This window comes from Amblyomma mixtum, chromosome 7, assembly GCF_055824585.1.
Source record: "Amblyomma mixtum isolate Tamu chromosome 7, ASM5582458v1, whole genome shotgun sequence".
NCBI classification, from domain to species: Eukaryota; Metazoa; Arthropoda; class Arachnida; order Ixodida; family Ixodidae; genus Amblyomma; species Amblyomma mixtum.
In genome coordinates this window covers 15,050,629-15,068,035 of record NC_143018.1, presented here as the reverse complement: position 1 = coordinate 15,068,035, position 17,407 = coordinate 15,050,629, and the positions used below count along the sequence as shown (strand labels likewise).

The following is a 17,407-nucleotide window of genomic DNA, read 5'->3' as shown; positions in this document are numbered from 1 at the left end:
CAACCTCCTCCCCATCTTAGAGGTACATAGCATGGCACATCAGGACAACAGTCCCTGGCATTAAAATAAAAACAAACACCCCTGATCCTGCACTTGAGTACTTTGCTCTTGAGAACAATTATGGTTGCTACAGTGTGCACCGCCACATCTACACTGATGGTTCTGACACTTCCATCTCATCACCAATTGGCGCCTGGACTCCGTCATTGTGCACCACAACTACAGCGACTCGACGACTGCTACCGAGCTGGCTGCTCTAAGAGCAGCATTTACTTACATTCTGCAACAACTGCCAACAGCGTGGGTTATCTTCAGTGACTCTTGCACTGCACTACAATCAATAAAGTCATCACGAAGCCTTCAGGAGCACATCGTCGATGACTTGAACTGATTACACACCGAGGCCTGTCAGCTACGTCACCGTGTTGTGCTGCAGTGTTTACCCGCTTACTCCAGCCTCGCAGACAACGATCATGCTGACGGTGCACTGAGGTCGGCACATGGTGACACATCCTTGCTCCCACACGTACCCTTTTCTCGTTGTGATGGCATGAGTCTTCTGACTACTAAATGCTGGCAGATGCAACACTCTTTTTGGTGTAATCCGCAGTGTCAATGTAGACCCCTTCTTCATATCAACCCAACCTGTGACTTCCGCATGCCACGCAATTTAAATATACATGATTGCAATTGCTTGCACTGAATCCGCATGGACATTCCCTTCACTAAATGCCATCTTCATAAAATTGGTGCATCAAGTAGCCCTCTGTGCCTGGCATGTGGTGTGCGCGAAGATCTTCAACACTTACTCTGCTGCTGCCAAACCTTTATTAACCATTGCAAGGCACTGTTAAGTGCTTTAGGACTCCATCAGGATGGCCCCGTGCACCTGGAGCATGTTCTTTGACCCTGGAGTGATATAGCTTTGGCTACGTAAGGGACAAAAGCGTTATTAGTTTTTCTTAGCGAGATCAGTTCGGTGGACACACTTTGATAATTATGTGTGTTTGTGAGCACGTGAGTTTTGAGTATGCTTGATTTCACTTTCCACCCTTTATTTTTTTCCTTTTCCTCTCTTTTCCACCCTCATCTTCTTCTCTTCTTTCACCCTCACCTGGAGTAGCATGCTGGGCTAACAACCAAGCAGACCTCTTCTGTATTCATTAGTCTCTCTCTCCCTTCAGCAAAACAAGGGTCCCATGCAGCACATAAAATACTCTGTGTCATTTCTAAAGGATCAGTTGGTATTTGATTTTAGGGAAAGAAAAGTAAATATTATTTAACGTGACGAGGCTGTTCTTGACATTTCGAGACGCATAATCTCACAGTTCCTTTTGTGAGAGAGCAACGCCATGAGTTGTATTTTGTTTACAGATTACGTGATACAGGTGGACCAGCTCTGCAACTTTCATTGCAAGGCTAATCTTGCCTGCCCCTTAACAACATCACTAGTGCCACAACATCTACATGTCCTTGACAAGAAGTGAAATGTTCATGTAAGTTACTCTCTTAAGGTAACTGGCACAAATTTTTTTCCCTTCAAAAACAGTACACTGCTTGAATTATCAGTTACCCTAACAAATAAAATTTTAAGACTGCTAGGCGGTGGCCTAGAAGTTTGGGCATGTGCCTGGCATGTGGACGGTGCCGGGTTCAATCCCCAGTGCTGCTGGGTAGGTGCCAGCTTTCTACAGGCCTTGCGTGTAGCTTTTGTGGCAAAAAATGCCTTGCAGAAGAGCCCTTGATCGGAAAATTTCTTCAACAAGCCAGTAACTTAAATCTGCTTTATGCGATAAAGCCCAATTGTGGCCCTTTTTTCAATGTTTTAGGACAGGAAGACTACTGTTCCTTTGTCTTAAGAAGTACTCATCAAGCTACTTTAGGCAAAATCAAATTTCAATGTTGGAAAAGAACATTATGTGTTGCATAGGTAATGTTGGTTTACATTACACACAGCAAAGCCGTCAAACATGAAAGATCTATTTTTCACCGTTACCATACATCTTTCTACAACTGTCGCACCTCAAGCCAACCTCGGCACCATTTTATAAATTTTGAAAACAAGTAAATTGGAACCTTTGCTTCAGCCTTACAGGACTTGGCTGACAAATGATACATCATGCAGCCCCATGATTAATAAAGAAACTAATTTCAACAGGTTTTTCAGTACAAAAACCTAGTCTCTGAACACTAAGAATATTTTCTGTAAGCGTCTTTGTATTTCCCCAGTGTTATGTGGTATATGCATTTCAGTTTGCACGTGTCTTTTGGTAGCGAAACGTCCTATGTGTGTTAATGAAAATTCATGAACACTTACCATAGGTGGTTGCATTTGACAATTTTATTCCCCTCTTCTGCTTTGTGCTCTGCACCTAATTTTTTTTTCTTTACTGCTTGTGCTTGCTGTATGCCCTCCTCATATCATAGTGATGTAACGAAATCTGACTCGACATAATTGTCCTACCATAACGCAACACAACCGATACAGATGGCTTAGTAGTCTTATAAACTAATACTGCTCATGTTGCCGATACTGGCAAGCATCAGACTGATACAGAGTTGTGGTACAGTTTTCATATAAAATTATAACGCATTCTGACGTGCTTACCAAACAATGTGAAACATTTAGACTCTTTTATAAGCATAGCATTCATATTGTGTTTAGAGTACACTCAAAATTATGCTTGATATGTATCTGGTCTTAAAGGGCAACTGCACCACTTTTTGAAAATTCCAAGCAACTCAAGGATTCATATCTATACAAGCTGTAGGTAAAGCATGCCAACAGTTCTGGAGTCAGCATTTAAAATATTGACATAATCAAAGATTAAGTTTTAGCCTTTTCCTCACAACACCGGAGGAGTGCAGAGAAGGTTGGTGTGACGTCACGGAAGGCAAGATTTCAAATTTTCACTGTCGTCGACCACACCCTGTCGTGCCTTGTTGCGTGCTGCTGAACAACGGTAGGCGACATTTGCCTTCGACGACCTTAGATTTTTTTTCCTTGAAAACAAGCCTTGATGCATTGGAAATGTAGCGGTACCTTCGATGACATCATGATGCACACCCCAACTTGGTGCTATGCGCTGTGGAGAAGCTTCAACGCCGTCAAGATTTCAGACAGCATTTAAATCATCATTTCAAATACTCGCCCGAAAGGACTTCTCATGCTTTACCTTCAAGTTTCATACATTCACCCCCTTTAAGCTCTTCGAATTTCTGTAACCTATGCAGTTGCCTTTTCAATGTCAAACTTCGCTAGTTATGAAACTTATTATATTTGTGCCATTAAAATGCTGATGCTTGAAATCATCTGCTTCCCAGAGCCTCCATTGCTAACGAGTAAAGCTAGCACAAGGAAGCATGCCTTTTCTAGGCACATAACTTTCATCCTTAGAAGCACCTGATGTAACATCGCTTGGTGAACTCCATCCATTGCGAGATGAAGTCCCCTCCAATATCCCACATATTAACCATGTCCTCCTGCTCTAGATGCGGCCACCTTATCCCTGCAATCAAAATAATCTCACCTGCCCACCTGACTCTCTGCTATGTCTTTCTTGCAACAGAATCCATTCCTTTAGTATAATGGATCATCAGTTATCCGTCCTCCACATACTCACTGTGTACATTTCCTTGATTTCAGCTAGCATTTCCTTACCTCCTACTTGCTCCCTAACTCATTAGGATCTCCTCAAACCCTTTATCGTTGCCCTGCCATGTTACTTTCCATGCTTCACTGCGCTGTCCTTAATTAAAATACCACCCTCATTATCACTCTCAGAGTTTTTCCCTCATCAGTGAGTGCAAACAAGATATCATGCTTTCCTCTTGAGGAAAATAGGTTACCTGGTTTTCATGGCTCAGTTCAGAATATTTGCCAGCTACGCTTCACTATTGACCTCAATAAAAGTCCGACTCCCTGGGCCACTTTACTATTCTATACACATGAACACATCACAAGAGGCACGTTTTGAAGACTCTGTCATGTGCCTGTGCGTGCTTAAGAAAATTAAACGTTTTCTCTGACTTTCAGCCTTATTGTATTGTCTTCCTTTTTCCACACTAAACATGGACAAGAATAAGCTGGATGGTCTCCGCCACAGTTCACACAATATGTTACAAGGTCACAAAGAAGGTCTGTTAGAAGGTCTGCTAGCTAAACTTGCTTTACTTGGAATCCCGCAAACATTACTTATCTGGCTCGAGCACTTTCTTAAAGGGCGCGTGCAATTTACATTCGCCAACTGTTGCAGCTCATCGCATACTGACGTCACATCAGGTGTCCCTCAGGGCGCAGGGTTATCACCGTTGTTATTCTTAATCTACATGAATGATCTCCCATCTAACACAATAACCAAACTTCGACTTTTTGCAGATGACTGCGTCGTTTATAACATCATCCATGCCCCTGAAGACACCATTAAGCTACAAAATGATATAGACACAATTGCATCATGGTGTTAAAAATGGCACATGCCACTTAACCTAGACAAATGCCAACTCATGTCCTTTTCTCGCAAACAAACCTCTATTATCTGCACATACCATATTAATTCAACTCCCATTGCCCGAACTTCCTCTTACAAATACCTTGGCGTTCACCTGACATCATCCTTATCATGGGTCACTCATATAAATTCAATATGCTCCCAGGCCTCACGCACTCTTGGTTATCTGCGACGGAATCTAACATCAGCACCACCTGAAATCAGACAACTAGCTTATCAGACATACGTACGCCCAAAGCTCGAATACGCCTCATCCATCTGGAACCCTTCACAAGCATACCTTACAAATGAATTAGAAGCCGTTCAAAACTGAGCTGTGCGGTTTATCATGTCACAGTACTCGCGTGATAGTAGTGTCACTGCACTAAAACGAGCCCTTTCCCTCCCAAGTCTCCAATCACGTCGCATCGTATGAAGCCTATGCCTCCTTCATTCCTTCTTCTACCACCCTATTAACAGGAATCCTTTGCTGCAGCCGCCATCGAGAATATCCCCTCGCCTAAACCACACTCACCCCATAGCTCCCATGAAAGGCCGCACATCAGCTATGAATGATTCCTTCTTTCCAGATGCAATAGCCCCATGGAATGCCCTGCCTGATAATATTGCTTCTTGCACAGATCGAGCAATTTTCTGCACTGAATTAGCGAATCACCTGTGTCTTACGTGATGTATTCGGCTTCATCAAATAATCTGATCCTGTGTTACTGTCTCCTTGAATGGTTTTTTTTGCTCTGTTTCGTTTCATTGCTTTTTTGTTTTTGTTGAGCTGGTATCATATGTTGTTACACACTGTTCTTGCCCCCGCCTTATGTAATGCCCACGGGCCCTTAAGGCTTCAATAAATGAAATGAAATAAATGAAATGGAAGTGATCTGGGCTAAAGGGTGCTGCTGATGCCCAAAATTTTCAAATTGCCAGAACTGCCTCTGTTCACATAAACTGGGCTCCAGGGGCGGATTTATGCCGGGATGGGGAGGAAAATCTCTCCCAAGCAAGAAATTTCACACAGGCAAACCAAACTGAACCCTATCTTTTAGACAAAAAAGCGCCCGTAAATACATGGTCCAAATGGGATTCTCCCCCCAAACCACCTCCTCCAAGAGTGACCCATAAGTCTGCCACTGCTTGGCCCATGCCCATTTCTGTAACAACTAATGCCAATGGGGTGCAGAGTGCTTTTCATGCCAGGTGTGATTTTTGTTTTAGGAAGGGGCATGGAACTAAATTTAAAAAACAACATTTTATTTTCGTCACATCACATGATTATTTTTTACACAGCAATTACAAAATGGTATTGTGAACTCAGACATTTTCTTTTTATAGACATCAACACTTCTTCAAAATAAAAATTTGCTTCGTGTCCATAGACTTGTGGGTTGTTGATGTTTTCCTGAAGGCACCGAGTTTCCGTAAATTTGGGCTGAGCCCGACAAAAACATTGCTTCTGCAGCCAAATTGTTCAGGCTTTAAATTTGCCACCACGCTGTATTGGGCGAGTTGGATGTAGTTCACCTTGAAGACCAGCCCAAAACAGACAAAGGACCGGCAAAAGAGAAGATGACACGGGCACTGTCTAACAATTGAAGGTTTAATGGAAAAATCAGAAAATATATAAGGTGAAAACGCATGAAACTTAAAACAAAACAAAAACATAAAAACATCAAGGGTACACTGCACAGGAAAGGCACTTATTAAGGAATGCTGTCTTGTTTCTCTGCAAAGCAACAGACGGTTTTGCTACACACGTGCCCGAGTTCTTAGCGATGCAATATGCTTCAAAAATTTCCCTGCCTATCTGGTTACTACTCTTGCATGCTATCGACGTGTTATGTGAGTCCGGCAGGCAAGGATATCTTCATGTTCTTTGCATTCGTAGCAGTGTAGCACGAGGTTAGAAAAAGGGTATTTTTCTTGCCAAGGGAATTTTCGCACTCTTCCAATCTGACGTTTCAGCACCTAGCCGTTTGCCTATAATATAACTTTCTGCATGACACAGGAACCCTACACACCACCCCTTCTTTGCAACTAATGAACTTGTCTGCATGTGATAGAGAGCACTTTTGAACATACTTTCAGGAAGAGGCCGGTTCCAGCTTCTCATTCACTGCAGCACTCACTTTCCCAACTTTATGATCGGCGGAGAACACTGCCGGAACACTGCACCGCGATCTTTTCTAGATGATGAGACACACTGAGCAGATACGCAATGGACACGACCTTCTTCTGTGTCTCTTCCTGGTGCCCCTGAGGGGAAGGCGTAGCCTTTTTCTTCAGCTTTCCCAAGTCTTTTTGCCAACCGAGCAACGCTCTTATCTTAAATTTGGCACTGCAGGCATACTGAAGTGACTATAAGAACTGCAAAATAAGTCATATCAGCACGCTATTTTTGGCTCTGGGGCTCAGCTAAAGTGCCTTAGAACACAGATGTTTCAGGCGTTTTCTTTGGTCTGCTCTATCCTTTCAAAGGATAATGAGGATGAGGAAATTAAGTGTTCCCATGCAGTTTTGTGCTCTACCTATGGCACCATTCACCCACCGTATATAACAATTAAACGTGAATGGGTGTAAATGTCTCCCTACTCTCCTATGGAGGGAAATATACGTTAAGAGACACAAGACTAACGTGAGCTCCTTAGAAATTGGGGAAAAAATTAAATTGTAAACTTTGTGACTTCACAGCCCTCAGCGACGCGTCAGCTATTAGGAACACCATAGCGATGGACACCAGATTAACTTTGACCAGCTGGGGTTCTTAAGGGTGCACGTGCAATGCACAGAAATTGAGGATTTCTGAATTTCTCCTTGACTCTAGTCCTACTGACCTAGCCACATGCCGCGGTAAGGCCGCTGACCTAGTGGTTCAAATTGGAGGAGTAGATAGAACAGCAGCAGGAAAAACAATTTTGCGAAAAGGACTCTAGAAAGAAAAAAACTTGCAAAGACAAAGCTAGGAAAATGTGGTACATAGCTTTTCCTTGCTAATATCCTACAAGAATCAGCTCGACCATTTCGAAAAACAAAACCCGAAGCTATCTGCACCCAGTTTACACATTTTACATCAGTGCATATATCCTCATATGTGCAACCAAGATATACAATGCACCATTTCCAACTGCAGTTCTCACTCTGTCAGACAAGAAATAATGATCTAATTCTAGACGAAGAAGGATAGGGTTTTCGCATAGTTCACCTGAACAGGCATGTGAAAGCATGTGTTTAGCCTGATTGGCTCATGGTTTTGTTTGGCTAGGTCGTCGGCAAGTCTGACAAGGATATTAGACTAGGTTAAGCTCTGATCGAGACTAAGGTGATCCGACCTATTCATGCCTGGAAGCTGATGAAGATGACAATATGCAGTGCATAGTGCAAGAGTGTGTTGTAGTTTAACACGAGGAGTGATCAGCTGTGCCGACAGCATAGTGCTCTAGAGCACTGGCCATCGAAGCTGATCTGTTCGTTTGAAAAACACAAGTAGAGAGTTTTATTCCAGGCCACACTGCTGGAGAGCTTATTTACAGAAACATGCGCAGACATGCACTTCTCTTTATGTGACAGTAACCAATGGAAGCCAGACAAACAGTCTGGCTACAGAGCACTTCATGTCTTTCGTATTTGAAGGCCTCATGGAATCTTCATAACCACAAAAAAAAAAAAAACAATTTTGAGGGGCGGGCACGGGGAACTTTCTTTGCTTTCAATAGCTTGAAGCATCAGAGTGGCATCGAGCACAGTGCGCCATCGAAGCCCTGTATGTAGTTAGAAATTGCACTCGATGAAATTGCTATGCACGCCAAATCTTCTGAGATCCTGCATGATAATTCTTTCCCCCTTGTGGAACAGTGGCGAGCTGAGTTAGTCGAGACAGCCTGATGATGACTGTGGCCTTGTCCTTTGAATCAGATGGGCACAGCTGGTGTGGTGCCCAGCCAGAGTACACAAACACATGCACATAGCACACACAACTAGTCACTCCCTACACATAACGCATGCACATGCATGAACACACACACACATATAGACAACTGGAACAGCAATGACAGCAGCACATCGTAAGCTTGGTGGCCATTTCAGTGACTGCTGCCACATGACAGCCCCAACCAGTGTTTATTGAGGTGCTCCTAGTATCGTCGGTACACAGCACCCACCATCCAGGAAGGTGCTTCTCGATGGTCTCCACTGAGGCTCGGACATTACGTTTGCTGCTGTGATCGCGATCCAGTTCCTCTAGCTGGGTGGGAAAAGGAGACCCAAACGCCTGTAGAATTTGTCATCCGCGGTGGACTAGACAGGCCTTGGCAGCAGAGAGCCAAGTGTTCCGCAGTTTTGTCTGCTTGCTCACAGATTCAGCATAGCGTGCTCTCCACTGTCTGATGAAATCGGCGCCACGGAAGGTAAGGGCAGCCTGTCGGTAGCCTTGTGAAGGCAGTAACGGATTTTCGGCGAACATCTCCACTCCCAGACATCGGAACTATAAACTCTGGGCGAAGGTCTTATTTTCCAAGGTTAATTCTTAATCCGCCGTGTTGCTTCCAGCCAAACAGACAACCACAGTCTTCTTGGAGCTGAGCCGTCGGTTCAAACGAGTAACCACATTCTGGCAGTCGCTCAGCAGAAATTGCAAATCCTTGGCGGGTATTCCACAGGCAGTACTAGATCGTCCGCGAAAGTTTTACCCGGCAGTCAGCGGTCGTTATCCATGCCAGCTGAGGCGGAAACCGATGTGCGACCTAAGCAGCTCTCGCTCGATGCTCGCCGACGACAGACACCCTTGGCGCAGACCTTTCTTCACTGCGATGGGGCCGATCGAGGACCCGAAGTGCGCGACGACCGTGTTTTCGTCACAGAGACGTAGAATGTCGACCAGCAGACGCTGCGGAGGCCCCAGGTCCGAGTCCGACAGGGAGGTAAAAACAAGGTCAAAAGCACGGCATGGGGTACGCTGTCGTACGCTTGCTCGGCATCGAGTATCTCCGTATGGGCGATCTAAATGCAGTTCATCGGTGCGAGCTCCGCCGCAAGCCATGGCCGCCGCCTCGCCTCAACTCATGCGCTTTAAAAACATTTCAACCAAATTTTAAAACAAAACCCAACACTTGTACTATTATAGGTGAGTATTTAAGCTGTAACTGAATATTATAAAAAGTTTATGTCGATTTTATGCGCCCTTTTGTTTAATTATGTTGTCACGTGGGTATCTGCGTGTCAACAGCCATCTAGCCCCCCTACCTGGCTGGTGACACGCGCGTGTCTCCAGCCATGGCCTTTTGAAAAACGTTAAACGCCATCCGCTTGACATGGATGCGAACGGTCCTTCTAAAATGGTCGACACTGCCGCTAACTTGCCAAAGTATAAAATTTCCGAGTTTTTTAAACGAATTATTACTGCAGCGCTTATTTTAGCCTGCAAAATGACCCTGAAATTAAAATAAAATGAAATAAAAAACGTAAAACAGTGGCGCCATCTAGTCAAGTCAATGTTAACTACAAGCCGTTATATTAACTCTATGCCTTCACATGACGTCTAATGTTCAAAAAACTTTTGTAAATTTAATATAAACTCGCTTTACATCATTTGAGTCTATAAAACACCGCGAAAAAGTTCCAAATCTGATTTTGTTTCGATCCGGACGTTTGTGCTAGGTTTCGGCTACGTTTCGGGCAGTTGCAGACGGCAGCAATGCAGCTTGAGGTCCCATTAGGCTTGCGCGCTCCAGAATCGAGAGGGTATCTCAAAAACTGGGCTAAATTGCAACTTAAACTTTATCGTCTAAGCAAGGTAAGCCATAGCGAAAAGCCAAAACACCAGTAGTTGCGGGTAAACATGCCGATCGGAATCGCAAGGAAGGCTGAAGCGGGCGGCTCTCGCTTGGAAGGACGCCGCCATGTTTTCACGCTAAGGGCGCAAAAGCCGCAACTGTCGCAACGCTAACTTCTGAAAATTGCGTGCGTACGCTAACGCTATTTCCCCGTTAGCGTTCTGCGCATGCGCACTCTGGACCCGCTATTCCGCTATGCACGCAATTACGCAAAGCCCGCAATACTAAAACTCTCTAGTGCAATACTAGCCCGCAATACTAAAACTCTTTAGATCTGCGTAGTGCGGACGCTGAGGTGGCGATAATCTATCTTCGTATTCTGCGCAGACACATGTACGCATGCAGCGTACGAAATGCGTGGCCATTCATGTACAGCCGTGAGCAATGTCCAGAGAGAACAAACCTTTAGCCCTAAATGGCTAATTTTCTGCTTATTCCTTCCATTAATTTGAGAATGTCTTTAGGATATTGTACACTAGTGAGAAAAGTTAAAAACAGAAAAATAATTTCCTTGTCGCACATAATTATGGAGTAATCAATAAATTAATGCTCAAACTTTGTTCCCTCTAATATTGCTCACGGCTGCACGAGTGCAGGGTACAGTCGGGGACAAAAGTGTCTGGACCGGGTGTTCCGTCAGCGAAGCCGATAGCTCTGTTATTAGCCGCCGGCTGACGACCGTACCTGTGGAGGTGAAAGAACATGATTTTGACTTGATTTTTGAATGTGATCTCCAGCTGCCGGCTAATAGTAGAGCCATCGGCTTGGTTTAGGGAACACATGGTCCAGAGACTTTAGACCCCGATTTTACGCTTGTAGAGACATCAGTGCTATTTACGGTCACCAAGGTGTCTTTGGTAATGGATTGCTATTCAGGTAAAACCTGTAGCGTGGACGCGCAGAACGGTTCCTCGAAAATGTTGCGTGTCAACCACAGAATGCAAATCTCGCGGTACAGTTTGCGTACAGCTGTACACTTTGTTTCGAAAACACGTGGCACGAGGGGCTTACATACGTCGTTGGTTATCCAGAGATGTTCCATGCTGCAAACAAAAATTCCCTGCCTTAGGGCAAAAATCCCCATTGTTTCGGAAAATCGCTGCATTTTTCTTTGTTATGTTTTTTTCCATATTCTTGTCAGTTCATAGAACTCAACCAAAGCCAAAGTACAGGCGTTCACCAAGTACCACTCGATGCCATGTATTTGAAGGAGCGACTCGGCCGTGAGAAAGGCGGCCTACCATCACCACCTGAAGCCAAGTGTTAAAAGAAACAGTTTCCTCCCCCCCCCCGCCCCCCCCCCCCCCCCAAAAAAAAAACGTGGACGAGGAGAAAGCATGCAACATAAAAGCCGGACAGCAATTTAATTTTATTTACAAAAGCAGACCATTATGTACACAGGTAGACGCCACTCGTGACATCGAACGCCCATAAATAATCCGGGAACCAGACCACAATTGTCCAAGGCGGTAAAAAAACAAACAAGCAATCAAACCAAAACTTAAGTGGCATATCACTCGCGTAGATTCTTGCATATTCGTTCTTTTTTACCTGGCAGACATGATAAGCACGTTTGCCCGAAGATAATATTCCCTTCTCCCGAGCGCAACGGAAGAGGAACTGACGCAGCAATCTTTTTCATTAGAAATACAGAGGGCTTAAAAAATTTCCGGGTATTTCCGAGTACTGAACTTTCGCGACACAAGAGTTTGTTCCAAAAACACCTCGCATGGAGCAATGGCGATTGTGGTCAGCCCACAAGGTTGGTTTACACTCAACATAAATATCACCGGAATAAATATCACCGGCCGATCCCACCTTGCGACATGTGGTTTTTTCTACTTTCTAAGCAAGTTTTGTCCAACGATAAAATGATTAAGCTATTAATTTCCCTTGATAAATGCCACAAGGTAAGAGAAATGCAAAATAGAAACAATTTCCTATGCTTTCCCTGGTTTCACCGACTGTTGGCTTCCTTCATTTCTTTTTAACTGCTACAGTTAAAAGCGCCTCGTTGCAATTAGAAATTTGTAGCCGGCCGTTAGTAGCAGCCATGTCAGCATTTAGAATTCTTTAAACGAGATTACCCTCGGCGCTGCGCGGCTGAGCAATTTCAGAGAGCTTGCACCAAAAGACCTTACCATAACCTTAAACCTTAAAAACCGTAGCAATAAAACATGCCGGTTCGAAAATTGAAGTCTGACGTTTGCTGCAGTAACGTTTGCTGCAGTAACAACTTTTTCGAAGGTGTACCGGACCGAACTTTTGGAAATGGCCCGCGTCAAATTTGGAGGTTGCCATCGGATCGGGCTAGATCAGTTATGGTTGGACATCAATTTTGGTCCAAATCGGCCAGGGCCAAATTTTGAGAGTGTCACAGTTGCTATGGCAACAAGCGATGTACAAGCAAGATGAAAGATGAGCAAGCAAGATACGCAAGCCAGGTTTTTGCTCGGCTCCGACGATCGCATGAGTGCTTTCGCAACAAAAGCGGCGGATAAGTAGCGATCAGCATAAAAGCGAAACATCCCCAGGCTGTCGAAATCGTTCCAGAGCCCTCCACTAAGACACCTTTTTCTATTTTTTCCTTCACTCCTTCCTCAACTTCATTAGTGTGTCGTCTGCTAAAAAGTTACAGCGCAGTGCCGCGACGTGGCGCCACCTTATGACCCGTTACAGTCGCAGAGAGAGTACGAAAGCGGCTCGACTAGCTCGACGCCGTAGTAGCGACAGGCATTGAAGTTAAAAGATGGTCGCACTGGTGCATTTTATATGTAACAAAGAGAAGCTCCAAGGCGCCTCAGTGCACACCAGTGTAAGTAATCGAAGATGCTTCCGCAGCTGTAGCTGCCAGTTGCCATAATCTGTTGCAACGGGAACAGCCTCGCAAACATCGTGCTGACGAGCTCCACAAACTCCTAGCTACTCCTAGCCGAACGAAAGCGTGTCTTGCTATTACACGCTTTAGTTCTTGTGTGCGTAAACCTAGTCTTTAAACATGTGATGTCAAACTATCGAGTATCGCTGAACTTATGGCTTCGTGATGAAGTATTTGTTATCGGCGGCAAGCGAGCGAGTGCGGGAGGCACCGTGAGAAATCGTGCTGCACGATGACACCGCTTACAACGATTGTGGCAGCGGGCGCGCTGATGAACGCCGTCGCTTTGGCCCTCACAACCTACGAGGCGAACTGCAGTGCACTCCTCATGGGGCAGTACTCGTGCGCTGCTCCCGAAATCGACCCGGCCACTCAGCAGCCGAAGACGTGCGGTCCCGACGACCAAGCCCGCGTCATTTGCACCGCAGCCGACGGCATCGTGTGCAAAAACGGCACTGGCATAGGGCGGGATACCTTCGAGAGGACTATTCCGTGCCGCTTCACTAACGGCTACTCCTTCGAGACCGCGCTGCTGCTCTCCGTGTTCCTCGGCATGTTTGGAGCAGATCGCTTCTATCTGGGCTACCCCGCCATCGGTCTGGCAAAGTTCTGTACACTGGGTTTCATGTTCCTCGGCCAGTTGGTGGACATAATTTTGATTTCGATGCAGGTCGTGGGGCCCGCCGACGGTTCGCATTATGTCATAAGTTACTTCGGCCCCGGCCTGCGTTTCCTTGGACTCGACAACGAAACATTCGTTTACCCGCAGGATGATTGGTGAATTTTTTTGAACCACCTCCATGGTGCGCGCTACCTGGTTACGATAAATGTTGCTAGTTTTTGTAACTAGACTGTTTGCATCCTTTCACTCACCGTGATGCGAGAAGGAAGAGGTGCGTATCTTTTGTTGTTGTTGTTGACTATTCGCTGCTGAAAAGAAAGGTAATGCAGGAAACAGGCACACTACTGCGTATTCAACACATCCAGTCACACGATGGTGAAGTTTTATTCCTTCTTACAAATAGATCAAACTCACCAGCACTGGACAGTAGAGAAAGCAGTATGGTACAGTCAACAATGACGAATATTAACTAAGCAACTTAAAAATGTTCAAAAACGATAAAGCTCCTAAACATTTTAGGCTAAAGCAGTAGTTTTCTGCTTACATGCCTGAAGTGGCACCTTACTCTATGAACAAGGTTCCACTTCATGAATGATGATGGAAAAAACAAAATGGCTGCAGAAACATGCATGGACAAGACACAGGCAGACGTTATAGATTACATCTGGATTTTCAGTTTATATTTTTATTGGCGCTCAAAAATATAACAGGAGACAATTGTAGAGCAACTTACATGGGACCTCGAGACACTGGAACATGTGTCATTTGGCACTGGTTAAAGCTTGAAATGTGCGTCCACTGGGCAAAAGTTTGTTCCAGCCATGCTTATGTAACATGTAAACAATGGCAGCTCTGTGCCATTCCTTTCAGTCAGTATACGCCCCCCAGAGAAAAAGAACTGTTCGGCACATAAGAAGAAATAACGAAACAACCACTAGATTCGAGCTCCTACTGTTCATGAAAAACAGACCCACCGCAACACGCTGATAACTAAATGTAAGTCGTCATGCTACGTTCAGTGGAGAAGTATTTCGAGGCTTCAACCTGTACGCAGAGCATATTACGGGACTGGCGCATCTCAAAATTAAGGCTACTGTTTGGGCTGCAACAAGATGGTCCTATTAAAGGAAGATGAGATCATCGTATTAACATGTTACACTACGGAGTGAATCAATCTGAAGTGAACGTAACTAAAAATAAATAACAAGTTATTCCCTTTGCGAAAGAACGCTGCCAAGGGATTAGGCGACAGATTTTCCCGAGGCATCCGTGGATGGTTCATCAGCCATCTTACTGCTTAAAACTGACGTTTGGGATGCCGTGCTGTCTCCAAGATTCGCTCCGGCCGACTCAGGCCAGAGGAATGTGCTGAAGTTTAGCACCTCGGAGAGCATGTGACAGTTCATCTGGTACCTTGACAGGTGAGGGCCCTTCAATGCTGAAAATGCAAGAAGAAATGATAAGATGCAAGACCGGGAAGAAAAAAGAATTAATATACAAACAAACACTAGTCTCTTGTCAGGATTATGCAGTGGCTCCTGAATAATGCAATGTAGATCATCACTACCGTGCCAGCTGCACAATGAAGCATATGAAATCACTGAATGTTAGGCGATTACATTCCCTCTGTGCACTGCTAAGCGCACCAATGCAGTAAGCACTTCAAGACCTGCTCCAAGACCATCAAGCACTTGAAGCTCTGGTGAATTCAGGAGGCATCCAGAAGCATTAAACAAAGTCTGCATGAGTTAGGCACAGAATATGCTCATGGCCTTGCAAGCAAGACTCCCCTCCCCATCTGAGAAAAGTGAGAAATAAACAGGCATTGCTTCTCCCTATCTCCACCAGTGACACCTAATCAAGTATTCAAGCTAGTTTCAAAACACTAGGTCCGGTATAACAAAACAATTCCATTTCATTTTTGTATTTCCCACCCTTCGGAATTAGCTGAAGCAGCACCATGCCACTGCTATCACTGGACTTGAGTGATCTTATAGCAGAGTCAATGCAGAGCAAGGCTTAGCTTCAAGTTCTGTTCAGTTTAGCTGCATTTGCTGCGCCAGTTCAAAGAGTGCAGCACTTTCTCGTTTGTTTCGGCCAGTGCAGTGCATGCCAGCTACACTCCTGTATTTGTTTTGCGAAAGTGTCCTAGGGAGGTGCAAGTTCTTGGCTCGCTTGCAATCTCCGAAGTGGAAGTGCAGCAAGATGGCGCCCGTGACAGGTCGAAGAAGATAAGACCGCAGTCTTAATGAAATGGTAGCAGTTCTTTCTTGAAAGGAGGAGGCGGGATGGGGGTTCATGGTGTCAGAATTATAAACCTCAGTGGTCAAATCGAGCCCTGCGGGCAGCATTTCAGTGCATATTCGTAAATCGCATGTGCATTACAAACAACTTTTAAGAGTGTTAGCTCTTACTCATCACGTTTTTGATTTCGTGGGGTATGCTACCACCCTGAGACCACAACACCATCTGTGGCAGCAACTAGAAAACAGCACATCTCGCAGTGAGACTTGTACCGCCATCTACAATAGCATTGTAGAAACAACCACCTGCCACGTTCCAATGATAACGCTCATTACTTCAACGTCTTCCGGACGGTGGCAGCCTTTTTTGAGGAAAACGGATGGTTTTCTCGGGTTGGGTCATGGCAATACTTCACTGCAGTTTGTCGTTTAAAAGTTATTCACGCTGTTCGGGATGTTAACCGGCCATTAATGTGGGCAGCACACAGGCGACGCAAGGCGAGCAGACCTGCACTCTCGACCATTCGTTTTGGAACCAGCCAGTGCCAAGCTGCACGTGAACTGCCTGAACTTCATCCAATGATGAAGGGTCTCGAAGTATAAAAAGGAATTGAATCAGTTTCAGAACTGTTACATCATCCCAGCCCATCTCCCTTCATTATTTCTTCGAACTTCGCTGCACATTCCTGTCCACATGCTCGCAATCAAATGCAACGCACTGTACATTTTCAACCGAAAGAAATCGCTTTTATATATGCTTTAACATGAGCCCCTCAAGAGACAATTCTGGTCACCAAAAGTAGAACAACAGCAGTGAAAACTTTTTCTGCATCAACCAGAAAATATGCTACACTCAGCACAGTAACCCCATTATGTGATGGCCAATATGGTAATGAAGAAGACATCATAAGTTGCATTCATCATCAACAGAAAATGTTCAGAGTACTGAACTGCATTAAAGGTGCACTGAAGAGGATTCTGAACATGTCTTTTTGCCGCGGGAACTCGATCCACACGTTCCTAGCATTCTTAGAAACAGTGACTTATTGCCCTGTGTGGCCGATTTCCCCAATTAAAACGAATTAATGTCCGGCTCCCGCCTTTATTTTTGAATTCTGCCTCGTACGGTGGGCGGAGTCGACCAACGCGTGGAGCGCCTTTCACCCAGTCCCGTGGAGGCTTTGCTTTCGCTTTATTTTGTTTTTTAGGTTTCCATGAATAAATAGTTTCATTCGCAGATAATACAGCCGCAAAATAAGCCCGAAGAAATAAAAATACGCGCGGACTATTTGCTACTACGAACTACTACGTATTAGTCTGCCGATGGCAGAGCG

At 44.9% G+C, this 17,407-nt stretch overlaps 2 protein-coding genes across 4 annotated transcripts in view; one reads left to right on the top strand and one right to left on the bottom strand.

Annotated features, from left to right (window-relative positions):
- Window positions 1-13,171: 13,171 nt before the first annotated feature.
- Window positions 13,172-14,054, top strand: bisc (TM2 domain-containing protein 1 biscotti). Its single transcript, XM_089551775.1, has one exon. The coding sequence runs from the start codon at window positions 13,441-13,443 to the stop codon at window positions 13,987-13,989; it is 549 nt and encodes a 182-aa protein (XP_089407901.1). The 5' UTR covers window positions 13,172-13,440; the 3' UTR covers window positions 13,990-14,054.
- A 121-nt stretch (window positions 14,055-14,175) lies between these two features.
- Window positions 14,176-17,407, bottom strand: part of Grip163 (gamma-tubulin complex component 6) — a 46,984-nt gene continuing 43,752 nt past the window's right edge. For 2 of the 3 annotated variants that reach the window (XM_089551774.1, XM_089551773.1), the window contains one exon: window positions 14,176-15,268. In XM_089551774.1, coding sequence (XP_089407900.1) covers window positions 15,181-15,268 — 88 coding nt within the window. In that variant the 3' untranslated portion in view covers window positions 14,176-15,180. The remainder of the gene's footprint in view (window positions 15,269-17,407) is intronic. The other variant, XR_016284003.1, reaches the window with a different exon arrangement.

Coding starts and splice junctions, on each gene's coding strand:
- bisc (XM_089551775.1), top strand. CDS start 13,441: ATGACACCGCTTACAACGATTGTGGCAGCGGGCGCGCTGATGAACGCC.